This window comes from Homarus americanus, unplaced genomic scaffold (genome assembly GCF_018991925.1).
Source record: "Homarus americanus isolate GMGI-L3 unplaced genomic scaffold, GMGI_Hamer_2.0 scaffold46625, whole genome shotgun sequence".
In the NCBI taxonomy this organism is placed as follows: Eukaryota; Metazoa; Arthropoda; class Malacostraca; order Decapoda; family Nephropidae; genus Homarus; species Homarus americanus.
The window spans coordinates 373,056-398,045 of NW_024751849.1; the positions used below are offsets into that span (position 1 = coordinate 373,056).

A 24,990-nucleotide genomic window follows, 5' to 3' on the forward strand; every position below is an offset into this window, starting at 1 on the left:
AAAAATTAAACTAAGAGTGATAATAGTGATAGTATAGGTGAAGAATATAAAAGTCCACAGTAGGTGAGGTTGGCCAGGTGAGGATTGTCTGCTGCAATGTTTACTGAGAGGAAGAGGAGCCACCATGGACAGTGTTGGCAGTGATGAGGCTGTTATTGCCACTAATGATGACGCCAGCTCCTGTAAGAGGTGTGCCGTGGCTCTTGGTTACTGGAGAGACAGATACATCAGTTATTTTGTCAGGTCTACAGATCGTAAAGCTCCTGAGATCAACCGGGGTTACTTTGCTCGGTCTGTGGCTATCAAGATGCTTGTTGATAAATTTATAGAGGTAATGTTAGTTGGGTTTATTGTTATTTGTAATAAAGTAGGCAAGAATAGATTGCTTTATAGTATGTTATTTTGGTTAAAGCAAAAGGTATTATTGTATTTCTGCACCTGACATTCCTACCCCTAATCTATTATCATATTCGAATAAGATGACTAATTATAAGATAATTTTCTTCTATTACATTACTGTCGCAAATGTATAATAATGGAGATAGCGTATACAAAATTTTCTCTATTTTCTTCCATTAATCTTCCGCCATTATTGCCTACCTCACCCCCCACACTGCTTGTTTCCTTCATAAATCATCACACGCATGCGTTCCTGTACACATCATGCGTCCAATCAAAAGTGTTATTTTTTGCAACCAATTAAAATGATTTCTGGTTTAATTCGCGGTATTTTTGGCCCAATCAAATTTGATTTTTATTTTGGGTGGAGTCGCGGTCATGGCTAGAGGTGCTTGATTGGGGTCTCTAGAAAAAAAGGTTGGGAACCACTGATCTACAGTAATTGTAAAATACTTTTTTTTTTCAGGTCACAAATGGGAATTGTCAGATTGTAAATATTGGAGCTGGTTTTGATACCTTATATTGGAGACTAGTTGATGAAGGGAAGTCAGTCAAAGGCTTTGTGGAGCTGGATTTCCCTGGTGTCACGTCACGAAAGTGTCTCTACATTCAGCGAACAAAGCAACTTCTACAGGCCATCAGTGATGAAGGTACGTAAGACTTATCTTTCTATTATTTAGGGTAAACTTCCCCCTCTCTCCCGACTGTTGGATCTCCGGGCTATCAACGAAACTTGTAGGGTATTTCCCCTACTGTATATGTAATCGTCGGTTATGTGAATCAATGGTTATTGGGGCATCGGTTTTAGGGGTATACCTGTACTCAACAAAGTAGATGATTCTTATTCACCAAGTTGTTGCCCATACCCTGTAGGAAGATCCTAATGGTGATAAAAACAAACTATATACAGTGGTCCCTCGGTTAACGAACGCCTCGGTTAACAAAATTTCGGTTAACAAAATTCTTACAAATATGTTTCGACATGCTTTAGCTTGCTCACCAGCTGGAAGATTAGTCCGCGAATACAGAAATCGGTTCTAGGGCTTACATTCGTTAAAATTGGAGTAAATATCAAGAAGGGTGTACTATTCAATAATTTTCCAAGTTTTATATTCAAATTTTTTGTCATTTTAACACTTATTTAACCTAATTGCAGTACAGGGAACTAGTTTTTGGTGCGTCCATCAGCCACTTAACTCACCCACCAAGGCCTCAGTTTGTGTGTCTGTTCATTGGAGGAAACATCTTGCCTGTGGGTCTCTTGAACACAGAGTATTTTTACGTTTTTACAGTACAATAATTGGTCATTCTGAAATTTATTTAACATATTGACAATATATAGTGCAGTGCAGTGTAGATTTAAAGAAAATAATCTTGAATTACACCTTGTGAACTTAAAATTTTATGGGTGAAATGACGGCATTAAGCATGGGGCGATTTCTCTTCCACCCCCACTTCCTTTTCTTCTCCCTTCTCCTCCACCCCCACTTCTAATTCTCATCATCATCAACCAGGAGCCTTCTACATACATACCTCAAAGTAAGTGTACTTTACTGCATTTTTTTTTTACTTTGTACGTATGTAATTTTCGGTGAGCTGGAACCAATTACCTAAAATCCCATCGAAACAATGGTTTCGGTTAAAAAAAATTTCGGTTAACGAAAGATCTTTTGGAACGAATTGTGTTCGTTAACCGAGGGACCACTGTACTATGTATATGCATGAAATGATTCTCAGAATTATTTTCCAATGAATATTAAATGCCAATTAATGTGTTTCCTCAAGTATCAAGGAGAGTTGATGTAAGATGCTACAGTACTTCTGTTAGCATGGGTAGACAGAAAAGGCACATCAGAGTAACCACTTGTGTACGGGATCCCCTCTGTTGAATAAAATTGTTTGTCTTTAATCAAATAAAATATTTAAAAGGGTGTCCCCATAGTGAAAGGGTTACTTGTTAGATGTTTTCACAACTGCTTTGCATGTAAATTTCTTTAGATATGGTCAAGTGGAAACGCTTTCAGTCATGCTGCTGAATATGTAGATCATGAAATAAATATATCTTTTCACTTTGGGACTGCATACACACACAAATGAAATTGACACAAAATATAATATGTTGCAGGAGCAGATGTTTTAATTTGACTGGCTGGGAACACAGCCTGTGCTCAATGACTGGGTGAAAGCATGCCTGAGAAAATATCACACAACACACTCACTCTTCAGACGCCGACAATAAATTATAAGATAACGAGAGGCCCTTAAAAATAAGTACAGTAATGGTATAAGAGGAGTAATAACTATCAGAAATGTTACTCAAATAAAATGACGGATCAGAAAAGTTACTTTTAAATAAGTAATTTATTAAAAAATGTTGTTTAAACTTGGTAACGAATTATCTCTCCTGTACTTGGTTACCATCCACCTCTGGAGATCATACTACAGTATAAATAACTCAGCTTCCAAGCTGGGCACAGTCTGTGTAACCTCCCTTTCTCCATCATGCTTTAACAAATCTTCAGTAATGTGTGAAGTCATTTAATCATAAATCAGGGACTGAATCCTGAAATCTCATTTTATAATTTAGGCGCTCAGTGGAAGAAGGGCAATTACAGTAATTTTTTTTAATTAAGTCTAACTAGTACTGTGCTGTGTACAGGTAAACCTCTATTTGCAATAGGTTAGGTTCCTGGAAACCTAAATGCAAAACAGAGAGAAAAATCCTTGATTACTACTATCACTACAACACAATTAAACAATGCTCACTACATTATTAAGAACAAGTTGAGTTGTCACCACATGTCTCCTTCAAGGCTAAGGAGACTCTTATTGTGGAGTGGAGACATCAACCTGAGTCCCACACAGACTTTGGGGAATCTGAAGACTGGGGACTGGAGTTGTAGCCTTCATCTTGGCCTTAAAGAAGGTGAGCAATACGCTTGCCAGACATTTTCAAAGTTACAATGCTCGCTTCAGTCACAAAAAAAAACAATAATAATGATGGAGACTTAATTCTTTTATGAAAAAAAAATATTGCATTGAAGGTGTGGTAAGAGATTTTTATTATTTAATTTTTATTTGGATTACCTTTTTATATTTTTAAGGGGATTAGCCCACCTAGGCACATGTCACTGACCCACATCAGGGTCTGGGGGACGAAAATACAACAACAATAACAACAATAACAATAATAATAATAATAACAACAATAATAATATTATCAACAACAACAACAATAACAACAATAACAACAATAATAATAACAACAATAATAACAATAACAACAATAAATAATAATAATAATAAATACAAAAATGAAAAATACTTCAAGAGTGAGAAATGATATACAATACAGAATGTTTGTTGTGTTGTCAATAGTAAGAGAATCAATTGAGACCCTGTAATTGTGTGTAAATGAGGCAGAAAGTCAGATCATCAACCTGGGACTTGATCACAATTTTTGTGATGCCATACTGTAACGGGACGAGTTCTTCTCATTTTATATCCCACCTAATCTGCCCTCATTTGTAGTGGCGCAAATTCTTTCACTTTAATATTCCATCTAAGCTGCCACTACTTGTACTGGGCCGAGTTCTTTACTGCATATTTTATCATCCAGATATTCTTCTCTGTTAATATTCTTCAATACTTTATACAGTATATATGTATGTGTATTCTTGCTTACATTCTTATAGTATTCTTTTCTTAGTTATATATGTTCTTTATATTAAACTTTCATGGTGTATTTATTTAATAATTTTTAGGCTGTGTCTTTAGTTCCACAATTTACATACATGTCTCATCTGTCTTTTCTTATACTTTCCAAGTCTTTCATTTCTTTTCATATCCTGTATACTATATTTTCCAAATTTATATGTCCTTACCTTTCTGAAGTATTTACTCTGTTTTACTTTTATTCTCATACATGGGTTAGTCTGGGGAACCATGTTATTCTTAGTACAACACTTATTATACTTACAAAGGGTAAGCTGCCACCACCCAGACTTTTGGGGTTAGAATATAACATATCTCATGGAAAGCTTATGGGTAGTGTGGTAGATGTATAGTCACGTGAGTAAGTATTATTTTCTGGGAACCAATGTTTAGAAGGAGTAGAGAGGTGATACTTGTAGATTACTTATTCAATATTTATTAACACAGTGAGTGAATAAGATGTTACTTAAATTCACCCAGACAAAACTGGACCCTTCAGGTCTTACTGTACCATTGACAAAACAGAACCACAATTACTTATTTATTCATCAAACACTTCAGGTACTTATTAACTCATTAGACAACTGTTGTATTATTCCTCTGACAAATGAGATTCAGTAATTATTATACACGATAAGATAACACTGGACCCTCAGGTCTTACTTTATAAGTAACAATTTACATCTTCAATTCTAGGTTACAACATTTAACGATCATTATATTATTCCATTGTTACTGCAAATGGATAATATGACACACTTGACACTATCCCGAATTAAAATAGTCTTTATAACATGTTATTCCGGAATGACTAACGTGACACTTAAACGAGTATACATTGGTTTGGTGGACTCAACTCCGAGAATAACAATAACCCGGGCACCACCAACATTCATGGATTCAATACTTAACCTGGGATGACCATATTTCTGCTAGTCATCCCCAAGCATGGATATTAATACGGCTCCATACATATAGCCAAGAACAGTAGATGGGCCACGATCACACGACGGAGTCAGTGGGCCAAAGTTGTTTACAGGCTCGCTCGCTAGCTCGGAGTGCCTGGCCCGGGAAGGGTTGACTCGTGGCGGTGGGCCGTGGCGTCTGCCAAGGAATCTCGCCCTGGGATTCTAATTCGCCATCTTAAAGACATCCTTCGAGAGCCATCTCGCCCATAGGCGGCTCCCGAACCTCAGTCGTGTTGCCAACACACGCAATCAGCGTCTGGAGACGTGGAGGAGAAGTCACAGAGGGAGTGAATATTTAATTTCACTATACAGAACATACGTCTGGCAATGGTCCAGACGATATCTAAATCTCTACGTTACTCGACTTAATTGGCACAGAAGTTACTATGTTAAAACATGAACACTGATATTCACAAAAATCGACTAAAGTTAAACTGAATTAACACGGCGGCGAAAAACAATCATCTACATACCTGGAAACGTGGAGGAGAAATCACAGAGGGAGTGATTTTTCCCCGCGCGTTGGCATATATACGAGCCTGAGGGCATATCCCTACTAGAAAGACTAATTTTACTAACAATAGACCTTCTATTCAAAGTAGTCGTTGGACACCTAGCTGTGACCGTCAGTGTCACAGATCAGGCTAATTTTCTACATCTATATTTATGATCTAATCAGAGATTGAGTTTGTCAGGAAAGAGGTGAAATGGAGTTATATATGTACTAACAACTCTCCTGGCCTGACCGCAAACCACAGCCCAGGCCGAAACAGCGTTTAAGTCTTGGATATTTTGAGTTTGACAGGAAACTTTCAGGAGATTAATGACTTTCTTAAATAGACAACTGGCACTAACTAAACTATAAACATCAGATTCCCTGAGATTTGGGCGACAAAATAATATAACTTCAGTAGCGATCGGAATTTCAGGATACTCCCACGAACGACATAAAATATGCCACTCTAGCTGGCAAACTCGACACTCACTTACTTGATAAGTTTTACTAACAATAAGGACAGTTGAAGCTTTCAACACCACTCACAATGGATCTTGAATGTTCCAACTGTAAACAGACATATCTAGGTTGCCTCACCAATTGCAACCACAGTTGCAATTTCAAATTCTGTCATTACTAAGGAATAACGAAGTCCCAGGTGCATTCAAGATTGAGAGAAAACGGCAGACTCAGACGTCCTGAAGCGCTGAGAAAACGGACTCTTCAGATGGGGAACTTCACTAAGAAAGCATAGCTACATGTTTTGTGGGCTATTGAGCGTAATATGAATCGGCTAATTTTACGTTAACTGACGTGTATGACCGTGGTCATTACAATATGGCAGCAGGGTCTACCATTAGACAACACATTATGCTTCTAATATCTTCCCAGACGGTAGTACCTCCCTGTTTGGTAGCTGCCTACTACCGACCTGGCCTGATCAGTGTCAGGTGTAGGTGGGATGGGGTGGTCTCATGCAATGTCAGGTCATCTAGTGTCGGTGTGGGATTAGTGGGTCTCGACCTGAAGATGTTTTAAACAAAAACTAAGAGGCAAATATATTTATGGCTAGCAAAAAAGTTTATAAACTTTTATTCACAACATCTGTTCTATTTGTGTTAGAGAAATGAATTTGGTACCATTGCATATAGGGAGATGCAGGACTCTTGCTTGGATGTGCAGGGCCAGATTAAATTTTTTGGGGGCCCCCAGGGCTAATGGAAAATTCAGCTTAAGGATAGCCTCCAGGAACATAACCCATCCATAGTCCTTGTTTTCTGATTGTGGTAATGAATTGAGATTAGTACATTGTACAGCTTGAGTTTAACTCGTGACTCAGGTGACTGCCTCCTTAAATAGATACATTAATTTTATGAGTATTGTACCACTTTCTTTTGAGAATGAGATATAGTATTGACTTATGGTTTGATGAGTAAATAATTCATTAGTGCCTCAGTGTTGTATCTAAACATGACAAGGCAAGCTCTTGCCAAGAAAACTTGGCACATCTTTAGAATAACAACTTATTCATTCCATCCTCAATAGTAAAATGGAATTTCAGGAATTAGTCTCCTATTTTTTTAATTCTTGAGGAATTAATGTGTTTTTTCTGTAATTTCAGATTATGATGTCAAACTCAATAGGAATAATCTTCATGCCCATACCTACAAACTAACTGGTGTTGATCTTAGAAATATCACTGATGTTGAGGCAAAAGTCAAGGAGTCTGACCTAGAATATTCTTTACCAACTTTGTTCTTGGCTGAGTGTGTCCTTGTGTACATGACCATACAGAAGTCCTCGCAGCTCATGAAGTGGATTGCTGAAAAATTTAAATCTGCATTTTTTATTAATTATGAAATGGTGAGTGTTTTTAAGGTATTTGACTGTTGATAAGTTGAACAGTTATGTGATATTTTATATGGAGGTGAAAGTTGGTCCCACAGTCCTGTTATCCCATTTTGGTCATTGTAGATAATGATACATTGCACTTTATACAAAGCTTTCTGTACTCAAAGAGGCAGTGTTGCTGCCACTGCATTTGAATGTCTTCACTTCCCTGACTTTTAAATTTAAGCAACAATTCACAGCTAGGTGAACTGGCAGTGCCCTATGTGTGAACTATCAAATTTTAGGACATCAGTTGAGTGCTGTGTTCATGATCTGGTAAAAGAGATAGCTTTCATGGTGCTTCTATAATATTTAAATTCATTATCTATCATGTACCTTGTGGCAACTCCAATTGTGATGAAAAATGAAGAATTGATCCTGTAATCCTGTGAGATTCTTAGGAATTTTCCATTTGTACCATTCGTCTTTACTCCAGAATTCTAGTGAAATCATAGAACTAGAGATCAGCTTAACTACAGCTCCAGTTAATATGAGATAGCTAGGAAAAGATAGTTGCTAAAGCTGAGAAATGAGTCTGTCCTGCCATGCCATTACTCATGCACCCTGTGATCCTTCACTGAATGCACTAGGATCTTAAGTTTAGTTACTAATTGGTACAGGTTTAGTGTTGGTGTTAGCTTTCGCTATTTATTTTAGCTGTTTAGCGGTTTAGCGTTAGCGAAACGTTTTAGTTAGCAGATTAGCGGTTAGCGAAGCTAAATTTCGTTTAGCTGTGCCCACCAGTGGTTGTAACTCGACTAATGAGTCTATCTGCTGATGAAAGCCTTTATAGAATGACTGATAGTAGAACAGTTTAACATTACTGATGAATTCATGGTCAAGTGGCTGCAGAAGTGATGTGGTGTTAGGAGGAAGGAAGATAACTTGTACATTAAGGTGGCATCCAATTTGAAACTTAGTGTCCAGGAGCATTATCCATCACCAGGATCACTTTGAAGTCAATGTTCTTCCTCCAGCAGTACTGTTGGGCGTCAGGAACAAAGTGCTTGTCCAACCCATCGGTGCATAAAGACGTTGTAACCCAAGCTTTCTTATTAGACGTCCAAAAAACATTAAGCAGCATGGTTAATAACCAGGGGTTTCATCAAGAAATCTCCACTTGCATTAGCTGTGAATAAAACTTTTATCCTGTCCTTTGAAGTCCTTACACCCCTTGCCTATTTTTCATCCTTTGCAATGAAAGTGGTCTTAGGTGAGTGCTTCCAGAAAATATCAGTTTCGTTACAATTGAAGATCTGGTCTTGGCAATAACCACCCTCTTTCACAAGAGCTTCAAAGACAGGTAGATATTTTTCTGCTGCTACGACATTAGCTGATACACATAACGGAAACAACGTTAACGGAAACGACGTTGACGGAAACAAGGTTAACGGAAACGACGTTAACGGAAACAAGGTTAATGGAAACAAGGTTAACGGAAACAGTTTTCCCCATAAGAAAGATAAAATACATGAGTTACGTTCCCCAGCCTCCCTTGGCCCATAAAATACATTACATATACAGAAATTCCGTGGCATTTTTATAGAAAATAGTACAGTAGGGTCGGGATATATCGCGAGATAGGGTCTAAGGATGTTCGTTATATACTAAATTGCAATATGTAATTACATGTAATCAATGGGGAATTTAGGGTTAGGTTCTGGAGGCCAATAAAAGTGACTAAGCTTGACATAAAATGGTACAGTCTAAAGTTTGCAGAATACAAACTGCATTGCTGGAATCTTTGCAAGACAACAAATAATTTGAATATAGACATCATATATTTTGCACAAGAGATATAATTTATAGTCTTTTTGAGTATAGTTTTCAACTTGTATGTTTTGGGGCGATTTAGGGGATTTTTTTGAGTGTTTCTGACTTTATACGATTTTTGGCTTTATGTGAGGTCCCGGGAACATAACCCCACGTAAGTTGTGAGTCTACTGTAAATAAATTTATCGCTATACAGTATATTGGAAACTATCGATAATTTTGGTGTTCGTGATAAATTTGAAATATTTCCTGCCCGATTTCCCTTGAAATAAAAAAATTATCACTATGTACAGTATAGGAAAATGTTGTTAATTTGGAAGCCGCGATATAAAAAAATCTTTATGTAAAGTCACCGTGTATCCCGACCTTACTGTATATACAGTTAGTCCCCGACTTACGATGGGGTTAGGGACCCAAATCCAGGTCGTAAGTCGAATTGGTTGTAAGTCGAAAATGCAAAAATAATACATAGAAAATCTAAAATGGGTGTCTCTTTTTCTTCTCGGCATCACAAAACTCTCACTTTTATGCTTGCCAGCCATTTTAAAGGGTATTACAAACCAAAATTTTGTCAGTACACAGTGCAATCACTAACGTCGGACTCAAAAATACGTAATTTGACAAAATTTTGGTACGACGGGCGGTCGTATGTCGAGTAGGTCGTAAGTCGAGGACTACCTGTATATATATAAATAAACTTTATCATTTTGTATTGTACTCACTGATGGTGGAGTGAGTGTGTGTGTGTGTGTTGGTCCAGATAGTACACACTATTGTGGGGGTTAATGTCCACCGCACGTTCACCTTTCTCAAAACTGTTTAAAACTTCCATTTTCGTAGGAAGGCTAATGGTCTTGCATCGCTTCTTCACAACACTAGCTTCAGTAGCACTTGATGGGTGCTTGGAACCATTTCTAATGGTTAGAGTACAGTATTAAGAGCAAAAACACTTAAACACACAATAACGCTGTGGAAGCCTAACAAAGACCGGCGACGCTCGGAGAGCTGTGTGACTCTCCGCGAGTGAGAGCTTAGCGTGCCGAGATGAGAGAGGGTGATGTGCCGCACAAAGTAGTCCGTGACGACGTTATACTGAATCGGCGGGATGTTATCCGAATCGTGGGTATCTAAAGAATAGCGACCTTATAATGAAACGACGTTATTGGGAGCAACGTTAAATGAGGACTTAATGTACTCCTTAAATTTACATTTACACATTCAGTTAATCAGGATATAACTAAACTGTACATTGCAGAAGATTTCTCACCTAATATGAAGTGAGTGTATAATTCTGCTGTGCATTGTAAATGAACACTTTATGAATATAATTTTTATATTTTGTATTTATTTGTCTATTTTTTCAGGTTAACTTGGGCGACAGATTTGGGGAAGTGATGCTGAGCAACTTGCGATCACGAGGTTGTGATCTAGCTGGTGCCGAGGCCTGTCAGAGCACCGAGACACAGAGAAAGAGGTGAATATTTTTTATATCATCAATGCAGTACAGTACTGTAGTATTACTCCAATATCTCCTGCATGATACTATTTAATTTCCTTTATGGCATAACGAGTCTTTTGAATTACTCCTGAGGGAGTACCAGTGAGCAGAGCCTGCTGGTGGTGTACTTAAGTACCTAAGGAGCGTCGGTGAGTTATTTTGCCAGTGAAGGGTCATAAACTTCTCACCTCATCTAGTGTGTCAAGGACTCGGTGCAAGGTTTGAGGAATCCTGGAGTGCTATGTTTTCTCAAAACAATACTGTATAGACGCCTTTCCAAGCACCTTAAAAATCGACGCCAGTTAGGTGGGGATATACAGTAATATCTCCGTTAGCTGGAATCCCACGAACTCGGAACTCTTCGATAGCCGGAATTGAAATTTTCTTTGAAAATCGCCGTTAAAGCCGGAATTTTCCGGAAAATTACGGCATTGGGAAAGATTTTCCGAGGGGCACATTTTCCGGAAAATCCAGAGAAAATTTTCCCGAAACCAGGAAAATTTTCGGAAAATTCCGGGGATGGGGGAGTTTTTCCAAGTTTGAGAGATGAAAATCGGGCACATTTTCTGGAAATTCCGAGAAAAAATTTCCGCTACCCGGAGTTTTCCGGAAAATTCCGGGGATGAGGGATATTTTTATGGGTTCGAGAGAGTCTTCTTGTTACCTGGAAATCCCTCATTCCCGGAAGTGTCCTGCACCAATTGTTCCGGCTAACGGGGATATCACTGTACTAATGATTTATAATAATAATAACTTTGAAGCTCATTTTCTCTTAACTTGATATGTCAAGGTTGTCCCTACTAATTTCAGTACATTATCTCTTATTTATTGCATACAAATTTTGTTTAAACCTGTCATGAATACAAAACCATAATCTGGGTCCCATGGCAGCGACACACACCTCCGTTCATATAACCTCATAAAAAATACTCAATACACTGTACAGTATATTAAAATCAGTGTTGTATGCATCAACGAAAAAAGTGGCGCTGCCAGCATCAGCGTAAACGGCCGAGAAATTTGATGCCGTCAGCGTCGGCGTAAACGATTTCAAATATTGACGCCGTTATCATCAGTGTCAACACCTAGCATCAACGAGTTTTCAGTGACGTACAAATGCAGCCCCGAAACGCATATTCTCCTGTGTATGGGTAATTGGTTCCAGCTCACCGAAAATTGCCTAAAGTCAACAAAAAAGGTAGTAAAGTACACTTACTTTGAAGTGTGTATGTAGAAGGCTCCTGGATGATGATGATGATGATGTGAATTTGAAGTGGCAGGTGGAGGAGGAGAAGGGAGAAGAGAAGGAAGTGGGGGTGGAGGAGAAGCATTTTACTGCTTCTTGGAAGGAGAGTCACCTTCCATGAAAATGTCAGGAACCTCTGGACTGACAGATTCTCCACCAGGAACATCCTCTCTCCTTCTTGAAGTGGAAGGCTAAGGGCTAGCATCTTGTTCCCGCTGCCTTTTAGTGAAGAAACTGTCAATTTTTGTCTGGGGCATCTCTCCTCCTCATCATTAACTGCTGTTCGAAGAAGGAGACCACTGTGTCCTCAACATGACACAAAGCTAGTTCTGATTTTTCCACATCTGGGTGCCTTGAAGCCAGTTTCCTGAACATAATTCAGGGTCCCCCCACCCCCCTTTTCATTAGAAAATTTTAATACTTTATGGTTAATGCAGTATTGTACTCAGGCATTTTTGAATAGTAAAAAGTAACTACTATTGACCTCAGAATATCTCCTAATATCAAGTGCACATCGCTTTAAAATGGCCTCAAAATGCCCATGATATTGGTTAGAGCCCCAAAACTCCCAGCTGGGTGGGCTCGTTGTGCTCACCCTGTTCCCCCACCCACAACTTCTTGGACCCCTCTTTTGATATTCCTGGATCGGCCCCTGTAATATGAATAAGTGAAGGCATTAACGTACTGGATGTGCAACTGCTGTGACCGTTACAACTGGTAAGGTTAGTATGCCATGAACATATACTCTACAGTCCCAGTTAGCTATTGTTTACTATAAATCACCCAAGGAAATATATGAATTTTAATCCCTCAAAAATACTACATGTATATACAGTACTGTAGTTAGACCCCCCATACTTTTTGCATGAAAATTTGATCGTAAAAAGTTTCTTTATACCCGAGTTTGTATGGTATGTATCCTTGCATTTATTTGTATATCTACGTTATTGTGTGCAAATATCATTTAAAAACTAATTTTATGAAAAGCCACAATCTGAGCTCCATACACCATCAAACGATGCTTAAATGACGACGTAACAGCAACACGCACATTGGTATATAAATTCATACCACATAATAAAACACTCAATATGATACTGATATTTGATTCAGTGTTTTCAAACACCTGTGTTAATAAATAATTCAAACATGTGAGCTTCTACAACATAAATGCTCCACCCCAGATTTCTGGATGCTGGATGGGCCGGAGCAGATTCATATGACATGATTGGCATATGGGCTCGATTGCCACCAGAAGAAATAGCAAGAGTAACTCAAATTGAGCTTTTGGATGAACAAGAGCTTCTTCACCAGCTTTTCAGCCACTATGCCATCACCACTGCCTGGACAGATCATCGATGGTCTGATGTCCAACTGTAGCTCTTAATTTAGCACTGTACTCTGCATTCATCTCTGCCTTATCAAAGTCTCCTTTGTGTCGGTGGGTGATGGACTCGGGCAGCCAATGCATTAATGTCACCAAGAACATTAAAGAATGGTCATTAAGATATTGTGTATTCATACAGTTGCAGTTTGGTAATAGTATTTTGCTAAACTGTCAAGAGATGAAGCTATCTTGAGCACTGTAATTTTCAAAATTTAGTTGTGTTAAAGTATTAAATAGACTTTGTATTATTATTTGTTCTATTGTACTGGGGCTTTGTAAGCCACTGCTTCTTCATTTAATTTAGGCCATTTAAGAGTTTACACTGATGCTTTAAATGTAATACTATTTAGAGTTGATTTGACCACTAGTAGTGTGATCATGAACCACAGCTGAGACGAGACATACAGACAGCACTTGTGAGGTTCACAAGTTTCTAATTTTCACAGGTAAAACTAAATTTACTCAAATTACTGTAGGTACATAGATACAACAAGTGGCTAATTTTACATAAAGCCAAAATATATCATTCTGACACTGGAGCTTTGACACATGGCTGAGGCAGAAAATATGGTTTTGTGTGTTCTACAATATATCTCCTTTGTGACCTCTTTATTAGCATGTCTAAGTTAGTATGTAATAAAATCATTATTTTTATTAAATTTAAATTCCACAAGTATGTTCTTTACCACCTAAAGAATCCTTAAATTGTCTTGCCTTTAATATTTAAGGAAGTTTAAAATTAAAATTTCATGAAATTTTAATGTCATTATTTTCTAGATAAATTTACCAATTATATGCAATAGAATTGGAAAATATAAATACATTTAACACAAGGAGAACTACTGTAGTACTATAATTATATAGAGAAAGTAGAAGTCACTAACTGAAACCTATTTACTTATTGATGTAGTACAGTATTTAGTTTTATTGCATAAGTAATGGATCAATAAATATTATATAATGTACAGGTAAATGTTTTGAGAACAAGTTATTGTAATCTTTCTCTGTTTAACAATTTGCCATGGCTTTTTTTTTTATTAGATATGATAAAATTTTCTCAGCTCTGGTAAGTGTTGCAGAAAGTAATGTTTATTCACTCAAGGAAAATTGGTTAAATTGTAGATTTATTTTTCTGAAGTCTCATTTACTCATTACAGCATTTATGGAATAAGTTATTAATGTGGACTGTAGCTTCTTGTCCTGTGTAATTTGCTAGTATATTTATTAGGTAACCTTTATGTAGTACAGGTATTATCATTATTACTTCTTACATTAATGTCACTAAACCTAATACTTTTTTTATTTCTGTATATTGTATTATAATATCTTTACATTAAAGTAATTAATATATTTAGTTTCAGTGCTGTACAGTCGTGTTGGTATGACCATACAAACTACCTGCAGTTTATTTGGACGTTGGCTCCTTATAAGTGTAGTCACAATAATTTGGTTCTGGTTTATATATATAAACAGTAGAATCCCAGTTACCTGGTATCTGGGCAACCAGTAGATTCAACTAAGTAGCACCAAAATGTAATAATAATGATGATAATAATAATAATACAGTAATAATAAAAATTCCTCCCAAATCAGTTAGTATTGTTAGTTTGAATACCATGTGCAACGGGGATGAGCTGCCTTATTTATTGCTATGATAAACAATAAAGTCAATACATAGCATTGCATAAAATACAATAGCACATATTTTATGTGCTAAAACAGCTTCTTCCACACTCAAACCTCTGAATTATGCAACCCACTTCAGCCATGCAGTCAACCAGTTGACTCAAAGGCGTGTGGCTGCTCTGTGGCGCTCTGTGTATGCCATGATGTCACATCGGGAGGGAGCGTGGCCACACAGTTATAGCTCATTGCCTCCACACACATCCACACCCATGCTCTTCATTTTTCATATTTTATAGTTTAATATTTTCTTTATTTCTAAGTCACATTAGAGTGTTGCTATGAGTTCTTAATAGCTTCTATAGTTTTATTACATGTAACAATAAACACGGCAGCTGGAGTGGCGAGTCGACAACGTAGGCCACCACACACACACACACACACACACACACACACACACACACACACACACTTTTCACTTTTCTTATGTATTAGTTTTATATGTTCTTACTTTATAAGCCACATTAGAATACAGTATTGTAATGATTTTTCCACAACTTTTATGGTTTCATTACAAGTACAGGTACTGTATTGTAGTAACAATATATGAAGCTGGCGAGTCAGCCACGTAGTTATAGCCAAGGCCTGGTTATAACTGTATTCATTCATGTTCACTTCTCACATATACACATTCATGTTCTTCATTTTTATTATTCTATATTATATTTTTTTATTTCTAAGCCATATTAGAGTACTGTACTGTACTGTTATGTTTTTCCTCAACAAATTTAGTTTCATTACGTGTAACTATAAATGTGTTTGCTGGGTTGGCGAGTCAGCGTAGTTCACTTCCCACACATATAATACACCCATGCTCTTCATTTTTATTTTATAGTTTTTTATTATATTTTCTGTAATTCTAAGCCACGTCTTTTATATAGAGTGGAATAAGTGTTAAAGAAGTCCATTTTTCTGAGACACGAATTTGCTAGGTCAACCTGTAGCATTGTGTTTTGTAGGATTTATTAGGGGATCCGAAGAGTGACTTTCAACTTACCGGAAAAACTGTTTATCTGGCACCTCTCAATCCCCGGAGGTGATGGATAACTGGGATTCTACTGTACAGTACAGTGTATGGGTGATTATTTTGGTTGCCACAATTTTTTGTGGGAATATGTACAATGTGTGTTTTATATGTTAAGGCTGTGTAAAACTATATTGTTACTGAAAAAGAAAAAGTGATGTAAAAAACCCATGATTTAAAATCCTATGTAGCTTCTGTGATAAAATGTTTACTAGCTTGTGTGGTAGCAGGAACGTTATTTTATTTTTCCTGTGGGGGGGGGTGCAAAGTTAGCATGTGGAAGCCATCCATGTATTTGTAAATTAATAATGGGTCATTTGGAGGCCCCTCCTGGAAAGCTTGGGGGTAGGCAGGTTTTCTCACATTATGTTGATGCTTGGAGTTTAAATAACTGCATCACTACTGTCATAAATACTGTTTGGGATTAAAGGTGAAAAGATCTATGGTAGAATTTCAAACTAAAAGGACAAATATAAATGAAGGTTTGCGAGTGGCAGCAAAGATTGATATGAAAGATTTTGCAGTTCAATTATGAAGAGGAGACTATTTTTCCAAAACATTTCTGAAGAGGTTTATTGGTCTTAAGTTACATAGCTTAGCACAACCATTTCTGATTTGTACTGTAAATCTCATTTATATACATCTCATAGCTTACTAAGTAAATGGATACATTTTTTACTCTCTCTCTCTCTTGCAATTCATGTCATGTGCTGTATGTTCTCTGTGTCAGTTTTTGGAAGAATTGATTTCATATTCCTGTATAGTCAAGAAGCTGTTCACCTGAACATGATGATTTGTTGTGATTCAATATGGTCTGCTATTATCTGTCATGAAGGTACAGTACAGTGTAAGCCATCCAAAGTATGCAATGTGATGTTTAAGCAAGTTAGGAAAATGAAAATAACATATATAAGAGAAAAAGAAAAGAAGAAGTCCAAAAATCCGGACTGCTTGGGGATTGGGTTGGTCCGGATTTTCGGATTTTCCGGATTCTCTGGCAGTACTTTTAAAATTCAAATTTAAGGAGGAATAAAGAAGAGATGAATAGGTACATTTTGATAGTTTATTCATTAGCAAATATAGCATGCTTCATTTATCAAAACGAGCAGTTTTAAAGAAAAAGCTGTGAATTCTAGAAGTTTACTCTTTGCCTTTTTTATACCATAAATTGTAGACTTTCCAATGTCGTATGTTTCCATTAGAACAGTATTGCTCACACCACGTTCCAGTTTCTTAATTATTTCAAGTTTGTCACTCATTTTCAACGTGTTCTTCTTTCTCTTCACACAACGAAGTTTATCTACTTTAGGAGCCATTATTATGGGCTTGTACAGTACTCTGTAAATGGAAAGAGTAGGACTCAAAATTACATACGTCGTCACAGTTTGATTGCTCGTTTTAAAGTGGCGACCGCGTGGTCGCTTGTCATCGCTGTGCAATTGTGGAGCTCACGCATGCACACATACACACAAAAGCCAGCTAATTAAAAACAAAAAAATTGAGTTTTCGAAAAGTCCGGATTCTCGGGTGGTCCGGATTTCTGGCATCCGGATTTTTGGACTTTTACTGAATAAGGAATATAATGTAGAAACTAATAACTAGGAGGCCAAAGGCTTTCTTGTTTATTGATGGACTTATCACTGTGACAAAGCATAGTAAATCAACAATGACTATCATAAGGTTCATTGAAATAGGTTAGATCTGTAACAATTTTACAGAAGTATAAATTATAGACTTAATTCTTGAAATGTGTTTCAATGTAAGTAAACCCTTGATAACTCAGATTTTTATGTAATTCGGCACGGCTATACTCTCGGAATTTATTAAAAATAACTCGGGAATGCCGAGTTATAAAAAATTATCTTGGAAAATCTCTGCATATTTAGCCATGTGGGGTTACGGTGACTACCGTTTGCTGCCCCCTACTTAGTCTGTCTGGTGTTTGTTATTGTTGTGTTCAGGTGCATGCTGGCTGTCTCTCCACACTTGTCCTCTGATTGTCCTCACCCTCTTCAAACATCACAGTTATGGCATGTTTCAGTCGGCCGCCTACTCTGATCAAACCGTGCGCGTTTAGATGAGGTTCCAGTTGACTCACGTCGCTACCTCCCATGGGTTGTCCCTGTTGTAACATTCCGAGTTCTTGAGGGAATCCTTTCGTTTACATAAATCTTAAGACGACTAACTTCACGCCTTCCAATTCGCTGACCGTGAGTCGATGTTTTCGGTGATGTTTGTTCTTTCGCTTTCCCAGCCGCCATTCTATAAACTTTCTAATCCACACTATGCTATTCAGAAGTCGATGCCACGAGGAGTACCTGGCCCATAGCTTATCCAGGATACCCTCTCCCTGGTCAGCGTTCGTCGCCAGCACCGTGGTTTCCCTTTTCACCTCTGGGTCTCCGTCTGTGAGGTCTGGAATCCTCATTGGACTTTTTGGCCAACTGTCTTCTTCCAACAAGAGGAAAGCAGGTCTCTGAATCCACCTGCCCTCCTCGGTGAGGAGGGCATTACAGACCCACTTCGTAAGTCTGAATCCGCCCTTCTTCATCAGCTGTCTCGGTCAATTGGTAATTATCGTTGCCTTCCCCGGCGAATCTACTGAGAGAAGCAGATCGTCAACGTAGAAGTTAAGATTCGCTTTCTTGATGTCGTCATGGAGACTTTCCCTGTAATCTTGGAATGTTCGTTGTAGCGCATACCTGGCACATGAAGGACTACACAGAATACCGTAGAATTCCGCCCTCGAAGATGGTAGGATTCCGCCCCAGAATAGGGTAGAATTCCGCTCCAGAATAAAGTAGAATTCTGGCCCAGAATACGGTAGGATTCTGCCCCAGAATTGGGTAGCATTCCGCCCCAGAATAGGGTATGATTCTGCCCAAAATACGGTAGGATTCCGCCCAAAATTTGGTAGGATTCTGTCCCAGAAGACGGTAGGATTCTGCCCCAGAATACGGAAGGATCCCGCCCCAGAAAATGGTAGGATTCCGCCCACAATATGGTAGAATTCTGCTCCAGAATAAAGTAGAATTTTGGCCCAGAATACGGTAGGATTCCTCCCCAGAATACGGTAGGATTCCTCCCCAGAATAGGATAGGATTCCGCCCAAAATACGGTAGGATTCTGCCCCAGGAGACAGTCGGATTTCGCCCTCAATACGGTAGGATTCTGCTCAAGAATATGCTAGAACTCTGCCCTAGAATACGGTAGAATTCTGCCCTAGAATACGGTAGAATTCTGCGCCAGAATACGGTAGGATTATGCGCCAGAATACGGTAGGATTCCGCCCTAGAAGATGTTAGGAACCCTCCCTAGAAGACGGTCTGCCCCAGAAGATGGTAGGGTTCTGCCCCAGAATAGGGTAGGATTCCGCCCCAGAATACACTAGGATTCTACCCAAGGAGACAGTAGGATATCGCTCCAGAAAACGGTAGGATTTTGTGCGAGCATACGGTAGAATTCTGTCTCCAAAGACGGCAAGATTGTGCCTCAGAAAACGGTTGGATTCCGCCTACAATACGGTAGGATTCTGCCCCAGGAGACGGTAGGATTCCGACTCAGAATAAGGTAGGTGTCTGTCCCAGAATAGGGTAGGATTCCGCCCTGGAATACGGTAGGATTCTACCCAAGGAGACTGTAGGATATCGCTCCAGAATACGGTAGGATTCTGCGCCAGAATACGGTAGGATTCCTCCCTCGAAGATGGTAGGAATCCGCCACAGAAGACAGTAGGATTCTGCCCCAGAAGACAGTAGGATTCTGCCCCAGAAGACGGTAGGATCCCGTCCCAGAAGATGGTAGGGTTCTGCCCGAGAATAGGGTAGGATTCTGTCCCAGAATAGGGTAGGATACTGGCTCAGAAGAGGGTAGGATTCCGCCCCAGAATGCGGTGGGATTCCGCCCTAGAATAAGGTAGGATTCTGCCCTAGGAGTCGGTACGATTCTGCCTTGGAATACGGTACGGTAGGATTCCGCTCTAGGAGACCGTACGATTCCGCCCCAGAATACGGTAGGATTCTGCCACAGAATAGGGTAGGTTTCCGCCTAAAATACGGTAGGATTCTGCGTCAGGAGACGGTAGGATTCCGCTCCAGGAGACGGTAGGATCACGCCTGAGAATACGGTAGGATTCTGCCTCGGAATATAGTAGGATTCTGACCCAGAAGACCGTAGGAATCCGCCCCAGAATACGTTAGGATTTCGCTCCAGAATGGGGTAGGATTCTGCCCCAGGAGACGGTAGGATTCCGCCTCAGAATACGGTAGGATTACGCTCCAGGAGTTGGAAGGATTCCGCCTCAGAATACGGAAGGCTTCCGCCTCAGAATACGGAAGGCTTCCGCCTCAGAATATGGTAGGATTATGCCCCAGAAGACGGTGGGATTCCGTCCCAGAATAGGGTAGGATTCCGCCCAAGAATACGGTAGGATTCTGCCCTAGGAGACGGTAGGATTCTGCCTCAGAATATGGTAGGATTCTGCCTCAGAATACGGTAGGATTCCGCCTTAGAATAAGGTAGGATTCTGCCTCAATACGGTAGGATTCCTCCCCAGAATACCGAGGATTCCGCCCCAGAATATGATAGGATTGCACCCCAGAATACGGTAGGATTCTACCTAAAATATGGTAGGATTCCGCTCCAGGAGACGGTAGGATTTCTCCTCAGAATGCAGTAGGATTTCGCCTCGACATACGGTAGGATTCCGCCTTAGAATACGGTAGGATTCCGCACCGGAAGACGGTAGGATTGAGTCTCAGAATACTGTAGGATTCCGCCCCGGAAGACTGTAGGATTTCGTCCCAGAATAGAGTAGGATTCTGCCTCAGAAGACGGTAGGATTCCGCCCAAGAATACGGTAGGAATCCGCTTAAAATACGGTAGGATTCTGCCCCAGGAGATGGTAGGATTCCGCCCCAGAAGACGGTAGGATTCCGCTCCATTAGACGGTTGGATTCCGTCCCAGAATAGGGTAGGATTCTGCCCAAGAATACGGTAGGAATCATAGGTAGGAAGGTGACGGTAGGATTCCGCCTCAGAATACGGTAGGATTCCACTCCAGGAGACGGTAGGATTCCGCCTCAGAATATGGTAGGACTCCGCCTCATAATACGGTAGGATTCCGCTCCAGGAGATGGTAGGATTCCGCCTCAGAAGGCGGTAGGATTCTGTCCCAGTGTGGGGGGGGGAAGGCGTTTTCAAGCTGCCACCAATGTACGAGCGGCTGGTTTTCTCTCTACTCACCTGCCACCCTTATCTTTTACTCATACATATACTCCTCTTATCTTACTCTTACTTTTCTTGTCTTAGTTCTTTAATTCAATTGTTCTTTTTACTTACTTCAATGGTTACTGCATAACCTTAGTTCTTTCTGGTAGCATGTCGAGGGTCTAAGGCACATGGGTATTGTAATTCTGATATAAGGGTCACTTGGATGGAAATAAAGGTGAACTAATGTGGGAGAAATGAATTCTCCTAAAATACTCTAAGAACAGGTTTATTAATATGAAATCAAAGGGGAAAAAGAGATATTATTAACATATAACTTCAAGGGGCAGCTCCTCGGCTTACTGCAGACTCAGAATTTTCTTATCTTTACTCAACAGCAATTTACTCAGATATTATACTCTTACTGCGCACAACCTTACTGGTGTTACATTACATTACATATAGTTACATGACAACTTTTGGCTTTACTTAACTGCCACTCCAAGTGGGTACTTCTACTTCACCCACATCTTCTAGTGGTACATTTCATTACAGTTACCAGGCTTTACTCATAGTCCCAAGTGGACAACTTTACTTCTCACACATTACTAGGTACCTTCCATTACAGTACAGTTACAAGACAAACTTACTTATGATACTCCACAGACTGTTGGTAGTGCAAGAAGCGTTTTTGGCTAAAAAAAAGAAAAATATGTACGATTCGTTATTGGAACATGGGGAAATTTCGTGGTACACGTACCCCCTCCCGATGATCACTACGAGGGAACTATTTTTGTAACCAAAAGAAAGAAAATTGATTTGGATGGACATAAAATGTATAAATCTGCAAAGGAATAATATTTTTTATACGATATACTCCATATAGAACAGCACATGCAGAATTGTATTGTTCTTTTTAAAAGCTGTCCATGTTTGTGTACGAAAAATGCCGCCAGCCTCTACTGGTCTCATCGCCGTTTATATCCTCCAAATTCGCCTAACCATCATAAAAGGTAAGTCTTTAAGATAACTAATACAACTAATTTATGTGTAGAAATGTATTGAAATCAAATTAAACTAAAAAAAAGTCGTAAATGGTCTATTTGAAGAGTGGTGAGAACAGCTTCCTCTGGGATGGTGAATGACGTCCTTTATCAGAATTAATATCGACCCAATTTTCGTAATGAGCGCAATTAATAACAGTCCAGCACTACCAAAACGGTCCTCATGAGAACACAACCAAACCAAAAACTGTCTCTACTTATGGCATTTGCCATGTAGAAGTAATAGCGCCATATTTCTATGCCCGAATACTCCCTGAAAGTCACGAACTCTACACCTATACACCAACAACACCCTATACTGCCAGACTGGGGGTCACTAATGCTAAGGGGGAATACTTGACTCTAATCTTAATTTCTAAGGGTTGCTGCCACCAGACCCCCTCTGGACAGCATGTAGCTCGTTAGGTAGCCTGCAGAGTGGACTAGGCATTGGGTTAGGTTTTCCATTGACCAGATCGATAAGGGGAAAGAAGGGTGAAACCAAAACATGTCTTAATTAATTTATTCCTTATAAAGCATACTGGTAAAAAACATACAAATGAATTGGTCTTCCTCAGAAGAACAACGAAAATGTTGGTTACCCAGATGGGCACCAGACGTCTTACATTAATGGCGTGTCATCCACATACTTATTGCATAACAATCTGTGACCACCTTACCTCGGTCATTCCTTCTTACACTATCCCTTAACACATCAGACTGCTCCACCTGTATGGAATATAGCACCGTCGGTTATCATACATAGTAGCACCCTCTCAACACACCCGTTACCCTCCACACCTGCAGGTATGGGACTCCTTGTAATTTCTAGGTATGCCTAACAGGCACCTCGTTCGCACACCGCCCTCGGTGGGTAGAGAGGTTACAGGACAAAATCCCAGTGGACAAAATCCCAGCGGACAAAATCCCAGTCTCTTATCCCAAAAGTGGACAAAATCCCAGTCTTATAAATAAAAGTCTCATTTAAAAAAAAACTTTAAAGTCAAATTGATACAATAAACAATATTCAGTATATAAATTTATTTCATGCTCACAAAATTATGCTCCATTTATGTAAACATAATTATGAATAATCACTTGAAACGAATGCATGCTCCAACACCCTGTAGGAACTCCTCTACACTTTTAGATGAGGAATTGGCGATCTGAACACAAGTTGACAAGGCGTTCTTCATAGGTTTTCTGAGCTCTGCGGACACGTTTCTGTGGTCGTTCACCAATCTGGTCTTGAAGCATTGTTGTTGCAGCTAGTGCCTGATCCTTTCTGAAGGCCTCGATCACAGTCCATATGCTTGGATGCTGGTGACCGATGAGAGAACGGAAGGAATTGTTCCAATCTTCGCAGATGTTGTTGGTCCTATCACCTCGAGTTATGGTGGATTCAAAGACATTCCATACAGCAGGGGGGAAGACAGGAGGACGATGTCGCAGGCGAACAGGTGGAAGTGGATTGTTGGGGTTTGCAGGTGGGGCTTGAACTCGTCTGAAGGTACCAGAAACGTACGTAGCATCAAAATAGTCTACAAGCTCCTTGAGTCCATCAGGTGTGTTTTCTTTCAGGTACTCCATACCAGCAATGACATCATCCAGCGGAAGCAGAGCCAGTCCATCCAGCATGCCACAGAACTTCTTTACATTTTCATTGGATTTGTAAAGTGGGACAAGTCCTAGATCTTGAATTTTGCGCCATGTGCTCTGAGTTAGATGGTAGAAACACCCTTGAACTGTTGTGTGCTTCCCAAAGACACTACTCACAGCTTTGATTGTAGCCTGTTCGAAGTCTTTTATAATGGTGCTGGGGTCTGGGTAGCAGCCAAGATGTTCACATTGGGTTATTACTGCCTGGAGCAGCTCCTCGTAGATGGATTGGGTTTTGCCTGGCAGCAGAGCATAGACACAGCATGGCAGCTCCTGTCGAGAGTTACTACCACTCTCTATCATCCATGAATCTATCCAGCCTCCTTTTAAAACTTTCCAGAGTTCCCGCACTTACTACAAAGTTGCTAAGCTTGTTCCACTCGTCCACCACCCTATTTGTGAACCAGTTTCTTCCTATCTCCCTCCTAAACCTAAACTTATCCAACTTGAATCCGTTGCTCCGAGTCCTATCCTGCTCGGATATTATAACAACTTTATCTATATCCCCTTTATTGATTCCTTTCACCCACTTAAATACTTCCATCATATCTCCCCGCACTCTTCGTCTTTCTAGGGAATGCAAGTTAAGTTTCTTTAACCTATCCTGATATGGAAGGTTTCTAAGTCCCGGAATCATTTTCGTCATTCTTCGCTCCACCGACTCTAGTGAATTTATATCCATTCTATAATAAGGGCACCAGAACTGAACCGCATAATCGAGGTGCGGCCTGACTAGCGCAAGATATAGTTGCAATAAGACCTCTGCACTCTTGTTATTTACACTTCTAGATATAAAACCTAATACTCTGTTTGTCTTATTTCGAACATTAACGCACTGTTTTCTAGGCCGTAGGCCCGGGCTTACAAGTACCCCCTAAGTCTCTTTCACGCAGGTACTGTGCGTCGTCTGCTTTGTTTACATATACTATGGTTTGTTTATATATACTATGGCTTGTTTACAAATACTATGGTTTGTTTACATCATCGTAAGGGCGAAACTCA

The 24,990-nt window shown here is 39.5% G+C and overlaps 1 protein-coding gene across 1 annotated transcript; it reads left to right on the top strand.

Moving 5' to 3' along the window:
- The first annotated feature begins 37 nt into the window (after positions 1-37).
- LOC121854860 (leucine carboxyl methyltransferase 1-like) lies at positions 38-16,311 on the top strand. Its single transcript, XM_042349664.1, has 5 exons — positions 38-331; positions 866-1,049; positions 7,199-7,440; positions 10,605-10,714; positions 13,169-16,311. The coding sequence occupies exons 1-5, from the start codon at positions 125-127 to the stop codon at positions 13,362-13,364; spliced, it is 939 nt and encodes a 312-aa protein (XP_042205598.1). The 5' UTR covers positions 38-124; the 3' UTR covers positions 13,365-16,311.
- Positions 16,312-24,990: the final 8,679 nt, after the last annotated feature.

Excerpts from the sequence above, each read along its gene's own strand:
- LOC121854860 (XM_042349664.1), top strand. The coding sequence starts at position 125 with ATGGACAGTGTTGGCAGTGATGAGGCTGTTATTGCCACTAATGATGAC. Across the intron at positions 1,050-7,198 it reads ACAGGCCATCAGTGATGAAG|ATTATGATGTCAAACTCAAT; the intron begins GTACGTAAGACT and ends CTGTAATTTCAG. Across the intron at positions 7,441-10,604 it reads TTTTTATTAATTATGAAATG|GTTAACTTGGGCGACAGATT; the intron begins GTGAGTGTTTTT and ends CTATTTTTTCAG.